The sequence below is a fragment of the Varanus komodoensis genome, unplaced genomic scaffold (assembly GCF_004798865.1).
Source record: "Varanus komodoensis strain SLA01 unplaced genomic scaffold, ASM479886v1 scaffold15, whole genome shotgun sequence".
In the NCBI taxonomy this organism is placed as follows: domain Eukaryota; kingdom Metazoa; phylum Chordata; class Lepidosauria; order Squamata; family Varanidae; genus Varanus; species Varanus komodoensis.
In genome coordinates, this window is record NW_025335440.1 from 25767785 (window position 1) to 25787049 (window position 19265).

General features: G+C 44.0%; 2 protein-coding genes across 11 annotated transcripts in view; both read left to right on the top strand.

Annotated features, from left to right (window-relative positions):
• The window catches only part of TRDMT1 (tRNA aspartic acid methyltransferase 1), a 33362-nt gene extending 24372 nt beyond the window's left edge, over window positions 1–8990 (top strand). For 3 of the 10 annotated variants that reach the window (XR_006414176.1, XR_006414172.1, XR_006414175.1), the window contains 3 exons: window positions 1299–1428; window positions 3071–3368; window positions 3830–4861. Coding sequence is in view for 1 of the 10 variants with exons in the window: in XM_044424710.1 (XP_044280645.1) it covers window positions 1299–1428; window positions 3071–3171 (231 nt within the window). In the remaining 9 variants the exon portion in view is untranslated. Of the gene's footprint in view, window positions 1–1298; window positions 1429–3070; window positions 3542–3829; window positions 4862–8627 lie in introns of those variants that run through there. The other 7 variants (XR_006414177.1, XR_006414178.1, XR_006414179.1 and 4 more) reach the window with 5 other exon arrangements.
• A 2936-nt stretch (window positions 8991–11926) lies between these two features.
• CUBN (cubilin) overlaps window positions 11927–19265 on the top strand; it is a 180362-nt gene continuing 173023 nt past the window's right edge. Inside the window, exons 1-4 of the mRNA XM_044424708.1 lie at window positions 11927–12442; window positions 12840–13280; window positions 13438–13567; window positions 18804–18896. Coding sequence (XP_044280643.1) covers window positions 13165–13280; window positions 13438–13567; window positions 18804–18896 — 339 coding nt within the window. The 5' untranslated portion in view covers window positions 11927–12442; window positions 12840–13164. The remainder of the gene's footprint in view (window positions 12443–12839; window positions 13281–13437; window positions 13568–18803; window positions 18897–19265) is intronic.

A 19265-nucleotide genomic window follows, 5' to 3' on the forward strand; every position in this document is an offset into this window, starting at 1 on the left:
GTCAAGGGAGAGTTTCCTGTTTAATGCACAAATCAAAGCTTCATGTGTTTCCCTCCAGTGTTTTGGACATAAACAATTTCTGACAGGAGCTCTCCTAGGGACCAAGTTTCTAAAAAGTTATTCAGCCCATATGCTGGTCCTAAGGCCAGAGTTTGAACAAGCTGGAATAAGTCTGGAGACAAGGGCTTCACCTGGGTCACCACGACCTGAGAGAGAGCTTAGGCAGCCTTCCCCGTTACTAGTTTCCCACCTCTTGACCTAGGCAGTGCTTGGACAGGCATTCAGTCCTCTGCCGGCTTTGCTTTCCTGGGCTCCTGCAGTTACTTGAAAGACACTCTGCCCCTGCCATGTCGCAAATGTGCCTTGCCCCTTCTGCGCCTCCCCCAGTATTTCTTTCTGCTGTCACCGCCACCTCTTGGCTCGCTGCTCCCTGTCCATGTCCTGGCTCACAGTTGGATGTGCTTGGGACAGAAAGAATTTTACCTCTTCTTACGATGCTTTCCAGGAGCCTTGTGATATGTAATGCAGACAGGTAAGACTATTATAATATAGTGGCAGGCTAGCCCTACCAGTAGGCCAGGTAGGGCATCCACCTGTGGCAGGTACTGGAGGGCAGGGCCTAAGCCAGCCTGCTCTGCTGCTATACCAGCCCTCTGTCTCCGGGAGAGGATTCTGTGATGAAGCTCATAGAATCAAAATCATAGAATAGTAGCATTGGAAGGGGCCATGGAGACCATCAGGTCTAACTGTTGCAAGACACCAATTTATACCATCTCATTCAGATGGCTGTCCAGCTTCTTTTTGAATGTCTCTAGTGTGGGAGAGCCCATGACCCCTCTAGGCAACTGGTTCCTTGCTCTGACAGTGAGGAAGCTTTTCCTGACATCTAGCCTGAACCTGGGTTGTTGCAGCTTGAATTGATTATTCCATGTCCTACACACTAGTATAAGCAAGAAGAGATCTTGACCTTCCTCTTTGTGACAGCCTTTGAGGAACTTGAGAGTGGTATGAAGTCCCCCCTCGGTCTTCTCTTCTCAAGGCTGAACATGCCCAATTGTCCCATCCCCAGCATTGAAGTACAATGCAGTGACCAGTCTGGTTTGGCTTCTATGGGCCATAGGATGTTCGTCCAGCAGAGCACACCTGCTGAAAGGAATGAAAGTTAGGCTAACATTATCGGCAACCCAAAGTGTGGAAGGGGCATGCCAACTTGTCCTGTGTGTCAGGCAGCTAAATGTCTTGGGGCAGCCCAGAGTAATGGTACATTCTGAGCAGCTGATTCATGTATTTTTCCACAGCTTGAATCGGTATTTAAATCTTTGGAGGGTTTGCCAGAAGAGGAGAAGCTTACAAAACTGTCAGTGCTTAAACTACGATACTTTACTCCAAGAGAAATAGCAAATCTACATGGTTTTCCTCCCGAATTTGGTATGTGTCTGGGTTTTAAAAGAAAAATAGCTGAATGAGCAGGCAAGAATTCATGTACGTAGTTTAACAGTGTACTGGAATGATAGATCATTTAAACACGACCCATCTTTGCATTAATTTTTCCTTGATTGTCCTTCTCAAATTTGGATAGTTCTGACATAATGGTGCACCAGATTCTGCTCTGGCACAGTGAGAACAGTCAGTTTCTCTCCCCCCCCCCCCCCCCCATGTCAGGGGGAAGACAACGTACATCTTTGCCGCTACCTGCAGACAAGAATCCATTTCTGTAGCCTCTAATCAACAGTCCAGCAAAGGCAAGCTTAGCAAAACTATTGCTCTATCCTGAATTTGTTCAGTTCATTCCAGCACAGCCTTTCAAAAGGTGGTACGCACCTTGTTTTTAAGACATATCCTATATGCTAACAAAAAAACTCATCCTCCAGGTGCAGCCCCCCTCTCTGTAGCCAACTGTCATGTTAGATGAAGCTGTTATATATTTCTGACCACTTTGCAGTGCATTTGAAAAGGCATAAAGTGGTCCATCATCCCAATTCAAAGTCTCTTCAGAGATTAAGAATGGATTTATTGGTGCTCTTTTCTTTTGGATGTGGGAGATGCTGCATTAATATAATAGGTCTCTTAAGACTGCTGAAACAACATTATGATTGACTAGGATGCTTGTGCACCTGTGACTAGCTTTCAAAAGCATGACATCAGATTATTCAGAATGCTAGTTCTTTTTTCCCCCTACTATTGTTAGGCTAGAGAGTAGAAATAAAGTGAGATGTGAAGGAGTGGTTGCCAGTGTGGGGTCAAGAAGATGTTACTTTACTTTTCCATTTGCAAATGTGAGATTTCAGAGCGTAGCATTTAGGGGAGTAGTCACTTGAATCCCAGTTTTCCACAGTTCACTGGACATGAATATAACAGGAAAGAAAAAACACCAAACCTTTCAAAACTGGTCTTTGCCAAACAGCAATAAGTAGGCAAGCAAAACAAGCTGTTCCCTAAAATAGGAACATTCTTGAGAGAATCCCTTTTCAGCTTAGCAAAAACAAATGCTGAATAGTTGGTAGACTGAAAGCCATCCATTAAATGAGTCTAATCAGAGTTCATGTTGGGTTGTCATATTTTATGGATCAGCAGCAGTAGAACTCATATGCACTAGTAAGCGCTAGGAATGCAAAAACCATACAGACCTTGCTTGCAGTAGGCTCAAGATCTATTCCAAGCAAGGGCTGGTTTTTCTAATGGCTGCTGCAGGTTCTGATGCAAAGCAAGATAATGGAATACTTGCAATATAATTCTGCTTGTCACTCAGGAATAAATTCCCTGAGTTTACTGGAATGTACTCCCAGTTACCTAAGCATTTGTGGAGTTGCAAATCAGTGCAACTTATTTCTGAGTAGTAACCAAAGTCACTGAATACTGTTGGCATTTTCCAGCATTGGAGAGATCAGCTCTCTTCTGGGTTTCTTGCTTTTAAGTAGATAGGTGTAAGATTGCACTGTTAGACATATGAAGACATAATGAGTAATTGCATTTAGAATTGAGAAAATTCCTATGACTGAGAGAATGAGTTAATGTAATAGGCCTGCCTTTGCTTTAAAAATGTGATTATTGTCAATTATGTTTATTTTAGGTTTTCCTGATAATGTAACTACAAAACAGTGTTACCGACTACTTGGAAACAGCCTCAATGTACATGTAGTTGCTAAATTAATCTCACTTCTGGTTAAATAATATCAGAATTCATTCAATGAACCATCCATCGAATCCATCCATCGAACTACATCAGAAGACATTTCTTTTTTGGAAGTAAAGTAAGACTGCATGGCTGCTGATGGTCACCTTCCATTACGAATTTCTGAAGACAAAACATCTTTCCATATATCTGATTCACAATTTGGGGAAGCAGAGACTGCTACTGAAACTGAGATGTAGGTTGTGTTCTTAATTTTTGAACACAGTACTACCTTTATTATTAAAAGATTAAAGTCTATGTTCAGTTAAAGAACAATTTTTTACATCTAAGTCATCTTGGGTCCTTCTAAACACAAGCACAGAGGTGGAGTATGGAAGTTTTTTAATAAAGTTTTTCTAAAAGTTTTTAGAAAAGGCATACATGTCTGTCATTACTTTGTATGATTTTAAAAACATTCCTGTTATTTAGTTGTTAGTAGTTATCCCAAAGCACCCTGGAAATTGTAATTTGAGCATTTTTCATTAGAGATCCTTTGTTACATTCTGCCAGAGACACCCTCCAGACTCTCCATCTCCAGGCTTTCCTGGGGAGAATAATGACTACTGATCTGTAGCACTAAATGAATTTGTAGAGTAGAGAGATCCCATGCTTTTATTTAATGTAGTTCATTGACAGAGTCTGTGCTTTGCATTCCAGGTTAAATTCCTAGGATCACCAGGTGATAAGATTAGGCAGCAGATGCTGGAAAATCCTTCCGTCTGAGACCTCCAGAAGCCACTGGCCACTCAGTACGGAGCTACATGGACAAGTGAGCTGACCTGGAATAAGGCAGCATTTTGTCACTCGCTCTATTTCTGGTTGCATGCAGGCATCTTTACCACCATAGCTGGTGTGGTTTGCTGGTTGCGGTGGGGACCTGGGAGAGCCAGGTTCTAATCCCCACTCTGCCACGAAGCTTACTGGGTGACTTTGGGCTAGTCACCCACCCTCAGCCTAACCTACCTCACAGGGTGGTTATTGTGAGGATCAAGTGCAGTTGAGGAGGACTGTGCAAGCTGACATGGGTTTCTCACAAGGGAAAGAAAGGCGGGACATAAATGCAATGGCACATTGGCTTGTCTGTTAACGCAATTCATATGCTGCTACATTAGCCCACACTTGGGCTCTCTGAGCGGCTTACAAAACAAAGCAGCATAGCATTTTTAAAATCTATAGCACAGGGCATTCAATAACAGTGAAAAAATGTCTGTTTGTTTCTATATCACTCAGAGCTATTGTACCCTCCATGTGCAAGAGGGATATGTGGGCAGACTCAAGGTAATTCCAAGGTAACCTCAAGAAGTACAAAATCCATTTCTGGGAAAAAGAGTGGAAAAGGCAGTCGGGAATCTCCAGAACAGCACAAGGATGACCATACTGACTCGGGATTCCCAGAATGCTGACTGACTTTTGCTTGTGGAAGTGAAAGGCCAAGTGGGAAGGGACATGGAGGGCCCTGGGGGAGGCTGAGCTGCCTGGTGGAAGAGCATCATTCCTCCTTGCAGGATTTTTCTGTGCTTTTTGCTTGTCTCTTTAAAATATGGCTTATAACAACAGAGCCTTCGTATCACGACTTTAGATTTGGCTAAACTCTCTTAAACTATGTTATGTTTATGTACATCATTTTTGTAAACTAGAATACCCAACAATGAATTACTGTCAGATAAAACTTTCCTCTTTTGCTTTCCACATTTCCTCTATTACTTATCGTGATGTTAGATTTTTTGCTTGGCAAGAAACTTGCCTCAGTATCAAATTTAGCTCAATTTCCTGTGAAGGTTTATTCAAAATCAAATTCCATTAGATGTCCAATATATCTTTCTTCCAAGATATATGAAACCCCTTACGTGTTCCAGTGGTTTCTCCACTTATGAATTCAGGATCAATGAAGATAGCACCTTTTGTCACAGCTGAGATGCTGCAAGAAAACCTTTATAAGCAGTATTAGACAATGTTTTAGGCAGAAAATTTAGAGCAGCTTTCCCCAAAATGGTGATCTCCAGATATGTTGAGCTACAACTCCCATCAGCCCTGGTTAATATAGCAGGGAATGAAGAGAATTGTAGTCCAACACATTTGGAGGATGTGAAGCTGCAGAGGGCTAATCTTGGGGGCTATCCAATGAAGAAGTGTATAACCTTCCAAACCCGGAATTGTGGGCAACCCAGTGGAGGGAGGGAGAGCTATTTTGCAGAGCAGCTACAGGGCTGATATGGGCAATCTAAGCACAGTCCTTTGGAAGGGGAGGGAAAGAGGCTTTTGAGATCTGAGACGCAACCAGCACAGTAATCTAATCATGGTGACAAGGGGGAGGGGGCCTCTTGAGTGCAGAATCCAGCTATGAGATTGGAGCTGCTTTCCAGACTTGGAGCAGGGAATTTGAACAATCCTGTGCCCCTCTAGATTCTCTCTGGGAATCACAGGATTGCTGTGCTAAAATAATCCCTTATGCAAATTGCTAACCAAAGGATGAGATGGTGGAGATAGAATGGCAAATAACAGATGGACCAATTATATTAAATAGTGTTCTTTGCAGGCTGTGGTTTAGCTGCATATACCACCTGGATAAATAAAAAGGCTTGTTAGTTAAATCTTCTTGTACCAAAAGAATGTTAGGAACTGCATAAATGAGATTGTGAAAGGCTTGTTCAAATGTTGCAAGTGTTCAGATATGATTGAAACTAATGTTACAGCATCTTTGAGAGTTGCGCAGTGTGTGTGTTGTCAAATCCAGGACCTCCAACGTAGCATGCTGGACATGATTCAGAATCCTCCTTTAGCATAGTCTGTTGTTCCATTCTCTTGCTTGGTTCTCTGTCTTTCCTAACTGGACATTCACGTTCCATGGTCGTCTCACACTGGATTGCTTTAGAGGATCTTTTTTGTGTACGTCTGCAAAATTCAGGTTTCCCCAAGACTGCTGCTACCTCTCTTCTTATGCATGGGTGGTGTTATTTTGGCACGGGCAAAACACAGGAAATCAAGGCAATAATCACTTTATTTATCATACAGGCTTATACATACCACTTCCTAGTGTACTACCTCAGTGTTTAATAAGATCAGTAGAGCCAGAGTAAATCAACAGCATAAAATATTAAGTATACTGGCTAGGGTGCACCTAGCCAGTATATCAAAAACTCTTGAACAGTCATGTTTTGACACTTCCCATTGCATACAGAGAGAGGGCATGTTGGATAATCAAAGTAATGTGTTAAATCCAAGAACATGCTAATTGAAATCCACTCATGTGATGGAAGAGAACATTCCTTGAGGGCATGCACACACAGGGGGGGAACCCCCTTCCCAATTCCTTTGATGTAATTTCTTCTGCCAACAGAACCATACAGGTGGTATTGCTTATTAATATTATTTTTTTCTATACCACCAAAAAGTCAAAGCTCTCCGGAAGGTTCACAGCAGTATATAAAATGTTAATGGAAATACAATATAAAAGTAAAAACAATAGTGAAACACCACAGGATCCAAAAACCAGAACTTCAGCCCTGCGGCCTGCACTGCACCTGAATGCATCATGCATCTGATAGCAAGGAAAATACGGCATAGAAGGATCCTGTCACAAAACCATCCCTGCTCTAGGTGTGTTGTGCATGTTTGGTTCACATATCATGGCAAACAATCCTGCACTATTTCCGGCACGTAGATTTTTGCTTGAACGTACTGGGCAGCTGATCATGTGGTCCCTTGGATAATGCCGTTTCCATGCTTCCTACTTTGTCTTCCCTCCCTCGCCTTGCATCCCAGCAGCTCCCATGAGTGAAATCTCCTTCCTTGCACTGTTCTTCCCTACGGACCTGAGCAGCCTCATCCTGATTGGTTCACTGAGGTTCTGAGGTGGGTTCTCCCTCTTCCCCCTTCGAAGTGTACTTGCATCTCTCCAATGCTACTGCCACTCCAGCCCCCAAGGGAATTTTATTAAATCATAATAAACACGTTTGCCATGATTCCTCCTCTTCTTCATCTCTGTGTTTACCCACTTTCTTCCAGTAAACAGGAAGACAGGCATAATGCTCAGCCAATAGGAATAAAGCAGGTGATGATGCATGTGTTGCTAGGGAGCTGAGGACAGTAGAGGACAGAGGGCTGAGAGGTCACTTCTGCAGCCACTCTTTCTGTAGGAGTCTATCGTGTTTCCACACTAACAAGGGTAAAATGGAGATACTGTGTCCAGACAACCAGAGAAGCTGTGGTGAAGCATGGGACCTTGGAACCAACCACTGATTCTCTCTCTGGTTTCAGGAAACTAAAGGTGCCACACAAAAAAGCCATGACTGGGTTCAGATGGCAGAACAGACCAAGGTTAAGAAATCACCATGGCTCCTCATGACATGCTTGGCCTCTACATGTATGCAGCTCTGACTTTCCACTATAACACATGGAACGCTAACTTGCCTGCATGGTTAAACAAACATGTAACAGCTCCTGCTGACATGAAATGGAATGTTTAGTCTTGTTGCCTTTCACTGGGTTGGCTGCTGAATGATGCATTTCTTGTGTAGGTTTACTCTTCTGCCTAGGTCTTAGGGGAAGGAGCAATGACCAGAAAGGAAAATGTTGCTGGAGAAAAATCAGAGGCGATCTACTGCTATTTATTAAATTCCTGATAAGATGTTATAAGCAGTAAACATTTATTGTGATGAGAAGTCAACAAAGTGGTGATGGAACTAGCATTCTTCTGGTTTTGTCCTATAAAGCCCTGAACGGCTTGGGACTGGGATACCTGAAGGAACGTCTCCTTTCTTATATATGCCCTCTCACACCTTAAGATCTGTGGGAGAGGCCCTGCTCTGAGAACCCTCCCTGAAGGAGGTAAAAAGGATATCTACTCGGAGGAGGACCTTCTCTGCGCTGGCACCCATATTATTAACATTTTCTTTTCCAATAGATTCAAATGAAAGGCTTTTAAAGCACAGTCCTTTATTCATGCTAGATAGACTTTTTATGATATAGGATGTTTCATAAGTAATTTGTTCTGGTAGCGTCAAAGTAACTTTTCCTGTGTTTGTGGGAACAGCTCTCGCTCTTATTTCCAAGTTGAAGAAGCCTTCCTCCCTTCCTTCCCCAAAAGGTTTGACTCCACCCTCAGGGAGGTTCATGCTGCTTGTAGGCCTGACAGTGGGAACACTGAATGTTAGTTTTCTGGTCTGTTCATTCATGTTGACATGGAGTTCATGAATTCACACCCCTCCTTCTCAGATCCTTCCTGTTCTACAGTGTTGCTCATTAATTTAGACATTTTTTGCCACTTTCCAACCCCTTTCCTTCTCCATCTAAGTCACATTCTGAGTCTGATCTTTCTAACTGGGAATTCCGGGTTTTGAGAGAAACACAGTCCTACATTTCTGAATATGGAGGATTAAAGCAGCTTCACTGAACTGAGCTGTAATGCTACACTATTATTGTAGTTGCAGTTCCCTATTATCATTTCTAATTTCAGAATGCAGTGAGCTATGACTCAAGAGGAAATTGGCATGCCAGCTGTTTCATTTATTAATGAATCTGCCTCTATTCTTAACTTTGCAAGGTAGGCAATATTTTGCACTGTCAGTTCCAAAGGATATTCATAGCCAAAGTTGTATCAGTAAAATTAAAATACCATTTTGAAAAACATAACTATTTGCAGATTTCCAGAGCTGCTGTCATAACTAACATTGTCCAAGTAGATTAAAAATTCTGCTAGTTTTGTTAGCATGCAGTTCTATGCATATTTAGATGGGAACAGTCTAATTACTCCCAGAATTTCAGGCAGCATGAGGAATCCTGGAAGTTGTAGCACATTTCCCCATTTTAACATGCCTTTGAGGACTGCAGGTGGCGCAGTGATTTAAACCACTGTGCTGCTGAGCTGGTTGATTGAAAGGTCGCTGCACAACGGGGTGAGTTCCCATTGCTCTGTTCCAGCTCCTGCCAACCTTGCAGTTTGAAAGCATGCAAATGCAAGTAGATAAAAAGGTACCACTTTGGTGGGCAGGTAACAGCGTTCTGTGCACTTTGGTGTTTATTCATGCCAGCCACATGACCACGGAGACGGTCTGCGAACAAACGCTGGCTCCATCGGCTAGGAAACGGAGATGAGCACCGCCCCCTAGAGTCAGGCATGACTGCACTTAACGTCAAGGGGAAACCTTTACCTTTACCTTTAGTAAGGAAAAGGGGAGAATTCTGTTGTCTTTTCTTAGATGCCAGTTTGAGTTTTTTAACTCAAATTTAATTGAGTTTTAAAAAGCCCCAGAGAAGCCAATTCCAAACACTGATTCCCTTTTAGGGACAGAACACCAGATGAAGAAGGAGAAATCTGTCAGTTTTGACTTGTCTCATCTTCTCATATTTCCAACTTAATTTGGTTTGTCATAAAAGTTGAGTATTTTTTAATATATGCATGAAAACCAGTATGTATTTTTGTACACAGAAGCCCTAATACCTGAGCTATATATGCAGACTTGCCTAATAGACACATTTTGCAAGCAATTTTCCTAGTGTTATACATATTTAGCAGTATTTGCCTCAACATACGCATTTTTATGTGCTTTTGCAAAATTTGGAGCAGTGCAGTTTGATGGATCACTGGTTCAGTTTGTGTGTTAGTTCCAATGTTCAAAATTAGGCATGTTTGCATTAAAATGCAGACATTTCCTACTATCTGATCCTTTTTCTTTATGATCTTAGGGTCTGGACCTTGGACTTTCTGCAAGAAAGGTCTGTTTTCTCCTGAGTGCTCTTCCCTCTCTTAAACAAGATTTATAATTGTACAATTTGTATAGTAGTATGATTAATATCATCTAGAGGTTGTTAAACTACAGTACAAACCATTTTGAAAACAGTGCCACTTCCCCATTGCTCAAACAGTCACTGGTATGTGGTTAAAAGAAACCTTGTTTTTCTTCCGCAATCCGTATTTGATCAAAATCTCTATTAGGCCAAGCAAACATCACAGAATATTATGCAATCTTTTGGGTTCTCCAAAACTCTTCAAGATGGTAAAAATGCAAAGATGGTTGGATAAATAGCATCCAGGTCCTAGAGCCGGTATTTATTGCAGGCTTAAGATGGGATGTAGAAAGAGGCTACAGACAGCACCTGGCATAGCCTGATTTGGATAAGATGGTTGCAGGTATCACCTAGGACTCTCCAGAGCATGTGGGGATAGAAAACATATAGCAGTTGACCTCCATTTTTTGGAAATATGAAATCCAGAGCCAAAATTACCCAGAAGCATCTTAATCCTTAATGCACAGATTCTTTAATACATGGAAGACACAAATAAAGGGAAAACGGAGCGGCTTATTTTGTTGTTATTCAGTGCTGTTAGATTTCTCTTCCCAGCCAATGTCATGGCCATCAGCCCTGTATTTCGGCAGTGCTCAGTGCTCTTGATAGTGCTCAGGTCCTCCCAATTTGCCCAAATGAGTAAAAGCAGCCATCTGGTGCAGTGTGATCCTGGCTCCGCTGCGGGTCGGCTGTGTCCATCGAGATGCTGCTGGCACATTGTCATGCATCATTGTTGCAAAGTTGAGAGACTGATTAAACAATGAAATATTCACTGTGGAGTTATTTTAAACCTCTTGGAAAATATTCCGTTAGCTTTGTTCGCGCCAGATGTATATAGACACACAGTTTTCCAGTGCTAAGCTTCCTTTCCCATTCAATTCCCTTCCCACTAATAACACATTGTCCTTCACCTAATCAGGCTCCAAGTGGGCAGCCTCCCTTCTTTGTCCTTGGCTCATTCTTCCCCCGAATCTACAGCTGTGCCAAATGCCTGCAAACCAGGCCTTTTGGCACAAATGGGGGGGGAGGCGCTTTCCTTGCACAATTTTTACCTTTTCTCGGCTTGTTTGAAGCTTCTAGGCCTGTGCCCAGAGATGCCATTTTCAATTTCCCTTTGAGTGTCTCACTGGCAGTGTGAACTAGTTTAGCAGGGTGCTAAAACAGTACTCGAAATGTTTCCTACATATTTGCTCTCTGCAATATACTGCAATCTGCACCTCCATTATGGCTCTCTTGCTGAGCCCTCATTCTCCCCGTCCTCTTTATTGATGCTTTTCAGCTCAGCTCTGTGCCTTCGCTTAGTGGCCCAGCCTTCTCTTCCTATGAAACCCAAACACTCCTGCCCCTCCCTACCTCATTTTATATTTGAAGCTTTTCTCCTGTTCCCCATCCCACCAGCCTGCCTATTTACTGGGTCTGTTTAGGGCTGGCCCTATTTTTCGGAGGAGTAGCAAGGCAGCTACTTCTGATGGCAAATCTGGGAGAATCACAGCAAGGGGTTGAAGGACAGAGCTGTAGGTCTATCATAATCCACCCTACTGCTACCAGATGCAGTAGGACTATCCAGATGTGAAGATTCAACTGCCAGTCTGGTTGTTTTCCAAACAAACAAGGCATGATCTTGTCCTTTGCCACAGGCAGCAAAACACCATGGACTAGCCCCTTGCTCTGCCTGCATCACCCGTTAGCTGCTTTGTCCTCTAATCCCCAAACTATCTTCCTCCTAGACAATCTTTACACTTGGCCTCCAGGTTTTCCACTGATGCATTGCCGGAGAGTGGAACTGCATTGCCAGTGAGTGAGACAGAAGAGGCTACATGTTCACATAAAATTTTCATATGCCAAGTCGTATGGATAGTTTCAAATTTAGAAATAATTGCTATAATTTAAACACAGATTGAATACATCTCACCACCATGATAGAGGGGCAGGGGACATGAGGTGAGTGCTTAGTAGCATCATTTACCCAGAAGATATTTATGTAAAGTATTTTTATGGTTTTCTTTTACAAGAATTTCTTCAGCTTGAAAAGACACGTACAATTATGTGTCTTTGCGACCCTGACGAGACCCACATGTGTCTTATGTGACCCTGAATTAGTTAGCATTCAGGGTCACCCAGCTTTTGTTGCAAGCAAATGCACAAAAATTATTTACCTTTAGCTCTTTATTCTTGGTAAAACTCTTATCTTTTGCTATGAAACTATGTGAACCACAAAACTAATTTATTTGAAGACGGATGGACAGAAGTCGTTCAATATTGTCCTTTCTATTCTCAAACCTTCACTGATTTGTTGGGAACTACATGACAAAAACGGCTGACCATACACTCTTTTGTTGGGTGTGTATCCTTTGTACTTATTTGGGCTTTTAGTCACCCTGAGGGCCATGGAAGAAATGTGGGAGTCTGGCCTAGACTGTGGAGCAAGTCAGGAACTGGGAGTCCAATTTCAAGAGTCATCTGGATCAAAAGGCAAATTAGAAGGTACGACCATAAAATAAGCCAGGACTGAAGCACAATCAGAAGGTAAACCAAAGAGCAAGACCAGAAGGGCAGGACTCAGCAAAGCTCAGGCAAACCTTGTTCCTCAGGTGAAGTTCTGCTGAGACCAGAAGCCCTCTGATACGCTTCCTTGCCAAAGGCCACCCTGGTTGGAGTCAGGCTGGACAGACGGTTCCTCACTTAGAAGCCGTAGTGACATGGCTCACCATGTCGGGCAGTGGTCAGCCGTTTGTCCCTCGGAGAAGATGCTGTGGTGGCCAGGAGCAGTTCCAGGGGTATAAATGGAAATGACAGATAGCCACTCAAAGGGGCTAGCAGTCAGACGTAAATGAACTGAATTAATATTTGACAGATGGTTTGATTATTGTCCCACATCCAGGTTTAAAACCCCCACTTTTTCCAGCTGTGTTGATTTTACTGAGGCAGCTGGATTCCAGGAACATCATCATAGCAGGCACTGTGGTAGGTGCAACACAGGGCAAACCATGCTGCAGTTCTCCGGGGACAACCCAGTCCTCTGCATGCACATCCTCAGCTCTCCTAGCAAAGTGAAGGGACCGGAGGAAAAAGGCTGAATAAGCACTTCTGTGAATGTGCAAAGACTTCTTCAAGAGCAAAGTACACCCAACACTGAGTTAATCCTTGAAGATAATGCAGATTTCACTTTAACTCACTGCACAGTCCAAGAGGACTGGAAGTGAGCAATGGGGCAACCAGCTTCTCTTTGCAGTCTGGTGACATTATTGATTATTTCTGGTGCAAACCATGGATCAGATTCTATTGAGAAAAACAGACCAAGAAGAGACTTCAATCAGGAACAGTAAGTATAATTCTTGGTGTGTTACTTGCAGCCTGACTTGCTCATTTTGTGGGACTGGAGTGGAAACTGACTTTAAGTGATAGAATAGATGAAGCGGTGCCATGATGTCTTTGGAAAGTTCATTGCCATGTGCTGCCTTCTGCCTTTGATACCCCAGGCCTCGCATGTCCTCCGAAAGCGGCCATTTAGTCTTCCACACTGGCTTGGCCAAAAATATTGAATTCAGAACTGGATCCCATGGCAGAATAAAAGTGAACGAAGAAGATCTTGCTGAGACCCTGAAGCAGGTAATGCTCTTGATTCTGTAGTTACAGTTTCACTGATATCTAAATCTGATTCTTGAAGTGGTTCTTGAAGTAGATTCAAAGAGTCACATTCAAATGTAACAGAAATGGGGACGCAAAGACACCATCTGCTTGCACCCAGCAGCTTCCCCAACCTTTATTCACCAAACAACTTCCATCATTCCCAGTCAGCATAGCCATTGGCCATACTAGTGAGAATGAAGGAAATGTAGTCCAGTGCATCTGGAGGGCACAGAGATAGGATGGGAGGATTGGTATATTTCCTTGCCTAGTACAAGAGGACAGATGTCCACCCCAAGAACCTCAGAATCACTCATTTGACCCAGGGAAACAATGGAAAAGGGACTGGAGGGTTGACAAAATGGGTCCAGTACACAAAGCCCTCCAATATCACCCAGGTTCCAGGTAGCTAGTGTATTTTGCTGCACTGAAAACCTCGAAAATATTGGCGAGATGGGGAGTTGTCATGAGTTAGACTGTACCTCTGCTCAAGCCTTTTTGTTGTGTGACCACAAAACTGGGCAGTGAGAAAACCATGGAGTTGTGCGGGGGGGGGGGGCGGTTGTTGTTCATGGTAGCGAGGTGTTATGCCCAAGTACCGGAGTACACCTGAGAACCACAGGTCACTGTGCTAGTCCTGCCCCAGTGGCCCCCTGTGCACCAGCCTGGCTTTCCCTGTGTCGGGTGCAGAGTCCTGCAGGGAGCTTCTGCACACGCCTGCTTGCATAGAGACAGAGGCTTCTAATGACTAGGGACTCTGCTTTTCAAGATTCCCAGCTGTGCAAGGGAATGTGTGCATAAGCCCCTGCAGTCTTCCCCCACCCCACGTGAGGAGCGGATGATGGGACACTAGGGCTGGGACTGTGGTACGTTCTCTACTCCTCTCGTACATGTTCCCCTATGCTATTCAGGCACCACTCCTGAGTAAGTCTAGCATTGCTATGAAATCAACATATTTTTACTTTATTTATTTACTACATTCTATACCTGGATGGTTTACAAATAAAATGTGTAACAATGACAAAATTTCAAAACATTTAAAAAAACCTGTCAAAACTGAAAACACAACACAGGGTAGTTGGATAAAATTAATACACAGCAGAGCCCAGAATTCAACAGGCAGCCAGTGCAGCTGAAGGAGGACTGGCATGATGCGATCTTGTGGTCCAGCCTTTGCTAGCAGCTGCGCTGCCCTGTTCTGAACCAGTTGGAGTTTCTGGACCATTATCAAAGGCATAGAGCTCATTACAGGCGAAAGGTTACCAGAGCATGGATCAGTGTGGCAAAACGCACACACTGTCCAGATAAGGGCACAGCCGGAACATCAGCCTTAGCTGATAAAAAGTACTCCTGGCCACTAAGTCCACTGGTGACTAGAGGGATAATTCTGGGTCCAGGAGCACCTCCAAACTCTGAACCTTTTCCTTTAGGGGGAGTGTGACTCCATCAAGGCAGGATGAAGATTTTCCAGCTGGGCAGGCAGTCTATCCACCAACAGCACCTCTGTCTTGCCTGGATTGAGTTTCAGCTTATTGGCCCTCATCCAGTCCATTACTGAGTCCAATTCAGAACTGTCACAGCCTCACCAGGTTTGATGAAAAGGAGCGGCAGAGCTGAGTTCTGTCACCATACTGTTGACACTTCAGCCCATACCTCTGGATGACCCCTGCCAGCTGTTCCATGGAGGTGTTAAACAGCACGGGGGATAGAATGGAGCCCTGCGGAACTCCATGGCAGAGTTGCCAGGGCGCAGAGCAACAATCCTCAGCACCACCCTCTGGAATCAGTCAGCCAAGTAGGAGTGGGGCCACCTACCCTCAATTTTGCCAACCTACCCAGAAGGATACCATGGTTGATGGTATCAAAAGCCACTGAGAGGTCCAGGGGGATCAACAGGGTCACACTCCCCCTGTCTTTCTCCTGGCAAAGGTCATTCCACAGGCAACCAAGGCAGTTTCCGTTCCAAAGCTGGGCCTGATACCCGATTGAAAAGGATCTAGAAAATCCATTTCCTCCAAGGGTCTGAAACTTCCCAGCCACCACCTGCTCAGGAAGGGGATGCTGGCAATTGGTCTTTAGTTATTTGCATCGCTTGCGTCCAGGTTAGGCTTTTTTAAAGGGAGGTGTAATCACAGCCTCTGTATAGGCTATCTAATGATATAGTCTGCCCTTACCTTTCTGCATGGCATCCATGCTCTCCGCTTCCCACAGATCCATGTCTAACTCAAACAATCAAGCACAGGGACCACCCAGCAGTCTGGAAAATTGCCACTTATAGCTGCAACCACAAGGAGAGGAGACCGTGAAGGAGAAAAAGAGGGTGATGGTTAGAGAAGATTTGCCCCACTGCTCTCCTTGGATATTGTACAAGCTCTGAGTGGAAGGCTTTATTTGTCTTCGTACTCTGATTTCCCTCCCTACGCACGAGGATCCGGTCCTGTTTCTCTTCCTGACCCAGTTTTGTCTATATGCGGAAGAGCATAGCTAGCAAAGCAAAGTCTTTTTCTTTTGCAGTAAATGTACGGTGGGGTGCTGCCTTTTATTTGCCCAAATTCCTAAACAGGACAGAGTAACCCCAGTCCTCATTTGCTGGCTCTAACTGGAGAGTTTGCAAGGCTGCTAGAGTTAGAAGGCAGAAGGAATACGTGATGCCAGGCATACAGCTCATAAAGAAATAAAATAAAGTCCAGTTTCTCTTCAGTACAAATGTAATTAGCAATTTAATGCTTCTGAGTCAGTGGGTTCAAGACTCTTCAAAACATACTTGCCGGACCCATCTCTGCCTGTTCTGATCTTACCCCCAACCTGATTATAGTATGAAAAGGGTTTGGTGTGACTTCTCCCCTCCCCACACAGTTGCTAACTGCTGACTGTCTTATGTGGGGACCTGATTGTGATTGATTACAGGGCCATACATTTGACAGTCAGCTAATTATTAGCTAATAATTAGTAAGTGATTTCATATATAATCATGCACTATCTCACTGAACTTTATGATAGCATCATATTGGAGAAGTGAGGTTAATCAAGGCAGCAGTTTCATAATGTTGAACATGGTGGCGTCTCACAGCCTTTCCCTGCCATGCCTTTTATGCAGTTCATCTACCATCATTGCTGCTTTCTTGCATCTTAAAGCTTCCCTGAAGGCTGGACTTCTGTTGCGGGGATATCCAGTGGTCCACCGCTTTCTGGACACTCCCTCATGTCAGGGTCGCAGGGCAAATGTGGTTCCTCTCTGAGAGAGCACATCCCTTGCAGCCGTGACGGCTTCACAGTAACTCTGAGAGCCAGTGTGGTGCAGTGGTGAAGAGCGTGGGACCGGGACTCAGACGACCTGGGTTCTAGTCCCCGCTCAGCCATGGCGCCAGCTAGGTGACTTTGGGCCAGTCACAGACTCTCAGCCCAACCTACCTCACAGGGTTGTTGTTGTGGGGATAAGATGGAGAAGGAGATGTGAGCTGCCTTGAGCCCTTTGTAGAAAAAAGGCAGGATATAAACTGAAGGGAAAAAAAACTCTGCAGGTCTAGGTATACACTGGGAATGTTGCTGGATGAGCCACACAGGTTGTTCTGTGCAGTCATTTTGGTAACCTCTGTCTTCAGTGGCACAAAGACAGTGCAGGACGATTTATCCATCCTTGAGTGCTCAGCAATGTTGACGGTCAGCAAAATCACCTTATAATCTCCATTGAGTTAGAATCCCTTACTTTCCTGCTGGTTCCCTCACTCACTCACCCCCCCCCCCCGCACACACACCTGGATTGGAAGGAAAGGCAAACAAGCAGGGAGCAATGTTGAGGAAACGCCACATGGCAGGGACCCCTTGTGGGTGTCCTTGCAGCAGGACGAGGGGCGTCAGCAAGTGTCCAATCATGCCAACTTGGGCCTGGACCACTTTCACTTTGAGTAAGGAAAGTAGAGGACAGGTGTACAAATTCAGAGAAAATCCAACCTATGGTAGATCCAAACTAGAAAGCCCTTGCGATGCCTTATCAAGCCCTAGACACAAATAAGAGCCCGCATGGAATTTTAGGCCCTGGCTCAGGTCACGGTGCTGTTAAAACACTTGGATCTGGTGGTGTAGTTGGATGGTTGGACTGGGACTCAGGAGGTTGGGATTGTAGTCCCCACTTGGCTATGAAGCCCACTGGGTGACTTTGGGCCAGTCGCTGACTCTCAGTGCAACCTACCTCACAGGGTTGTTGTTGTGGGGATAAGATAGGGAGGAGGAGAACTTTGTAGGCCACAGTGAGCTGCTTGCAAGAGGGGAAAGGGTGGGATATAAATATAATATATTATAAATTATTATTATAACAACATCAACAACAATAAAGCTGCCCCCCATCCCCGTTTTATGGGAGGCACACAACCTTTATCACACATTGGAAGAATGCATGGGGAGCCGTGGGAGTTGGCTCTGCTGTACCCACAACCATCTCTTTTGGTAGACAGACACCCCACCATCCGCATATCTGGCCAACGCGTGAGGAAGTACACACACAGACCTCCATACAAGGTGAAGAAATCCTGAGTGGCCCCATGAGCTCCTCACACGTGCCTTCTAGGCATTCTTTAAATATTTGGGGTGGCTATATGGACCTTTGCCCGATGTTAAGGATGGGTGGGTGACAGTAGATCTCTCTCTCTGCAGCAGAGATGCAGAGCCTATTCCAGTCTGGGGGCCAAATTCCAGTTTGGGGAAGTTCTCAAGAGCCACATTCCAGTGATGGGCAAAGACAAAGCCAAAATGAGCAGGGTACAAAGTATACAAGGTACAAGAAACATCAGCATATTGTAGTTTAAAGCTCTTACTGCTAGGAACTGCCCAGGAGCAGCATTTCAGTCTTTTAGAATGGGAAAAGCAGCACAAAACCAGGGAAGGAACTTTGGTTGGCGGGGAGGGAAAGCAGTGTGGACATTTCAGGAACCCTGGACCCAAGAGGACTGGATTTAGCCTCCAGGTCTGAGAGCAAGACATTCCTTCCTTGCCCCCATGCATCACCGAGGAACAAGTAATCATGCCATTGGTTCTAGAGTACACTTTGTAGAAATATCTAGAACGTCATTTATAGATGAACTGATCCACATGATCCTGGTTTCATGGTGTCTGCAACAGCAGTGCTCTGCAGTTATCACTCTTCTTATCCATTTCTTAAGCATCTCTGAAAAAATGTATACTTTTCAGTGTTCTAAAACTGTCCTTTTCTTCAAAAATGTAGATCCAAAAGAACAAAGATGAGATTCTAGAACTAAAAAGAACCACTAGCCTCCTTCAGAATGTTTCCAGTCAGATCATCCAGCTGCATTCCAAGGTAAGTCTTAAAATCCTGTAATGTTATAAACAAATATCTTTTGCACACTCTGACATTTGAAAAGAATTGCTTCTCTTATTTCATGTGCGAAACAAATTTGATGTCCTGGTTGAGAATCCCGCACTTTAAACCCCATGAATGAAAGCCCATTTGTAAAAGCACTGCATTTATTTAATCTATAAACAGAGGCATATTAATTTCAGATCCCATTTATTCATATTTTTCTCCAATGTTTGGGTTTATCTGGATGTATTATTGCAGTTGCTCATCAGAGCTTAGTTTTCTCTTTTTAAAGTAACTGAACACCCAAGAGCTTTGAAGAAAGAGTTGGTTGAATACAAATATCAAAAAGACAGTTTCCACAAGATT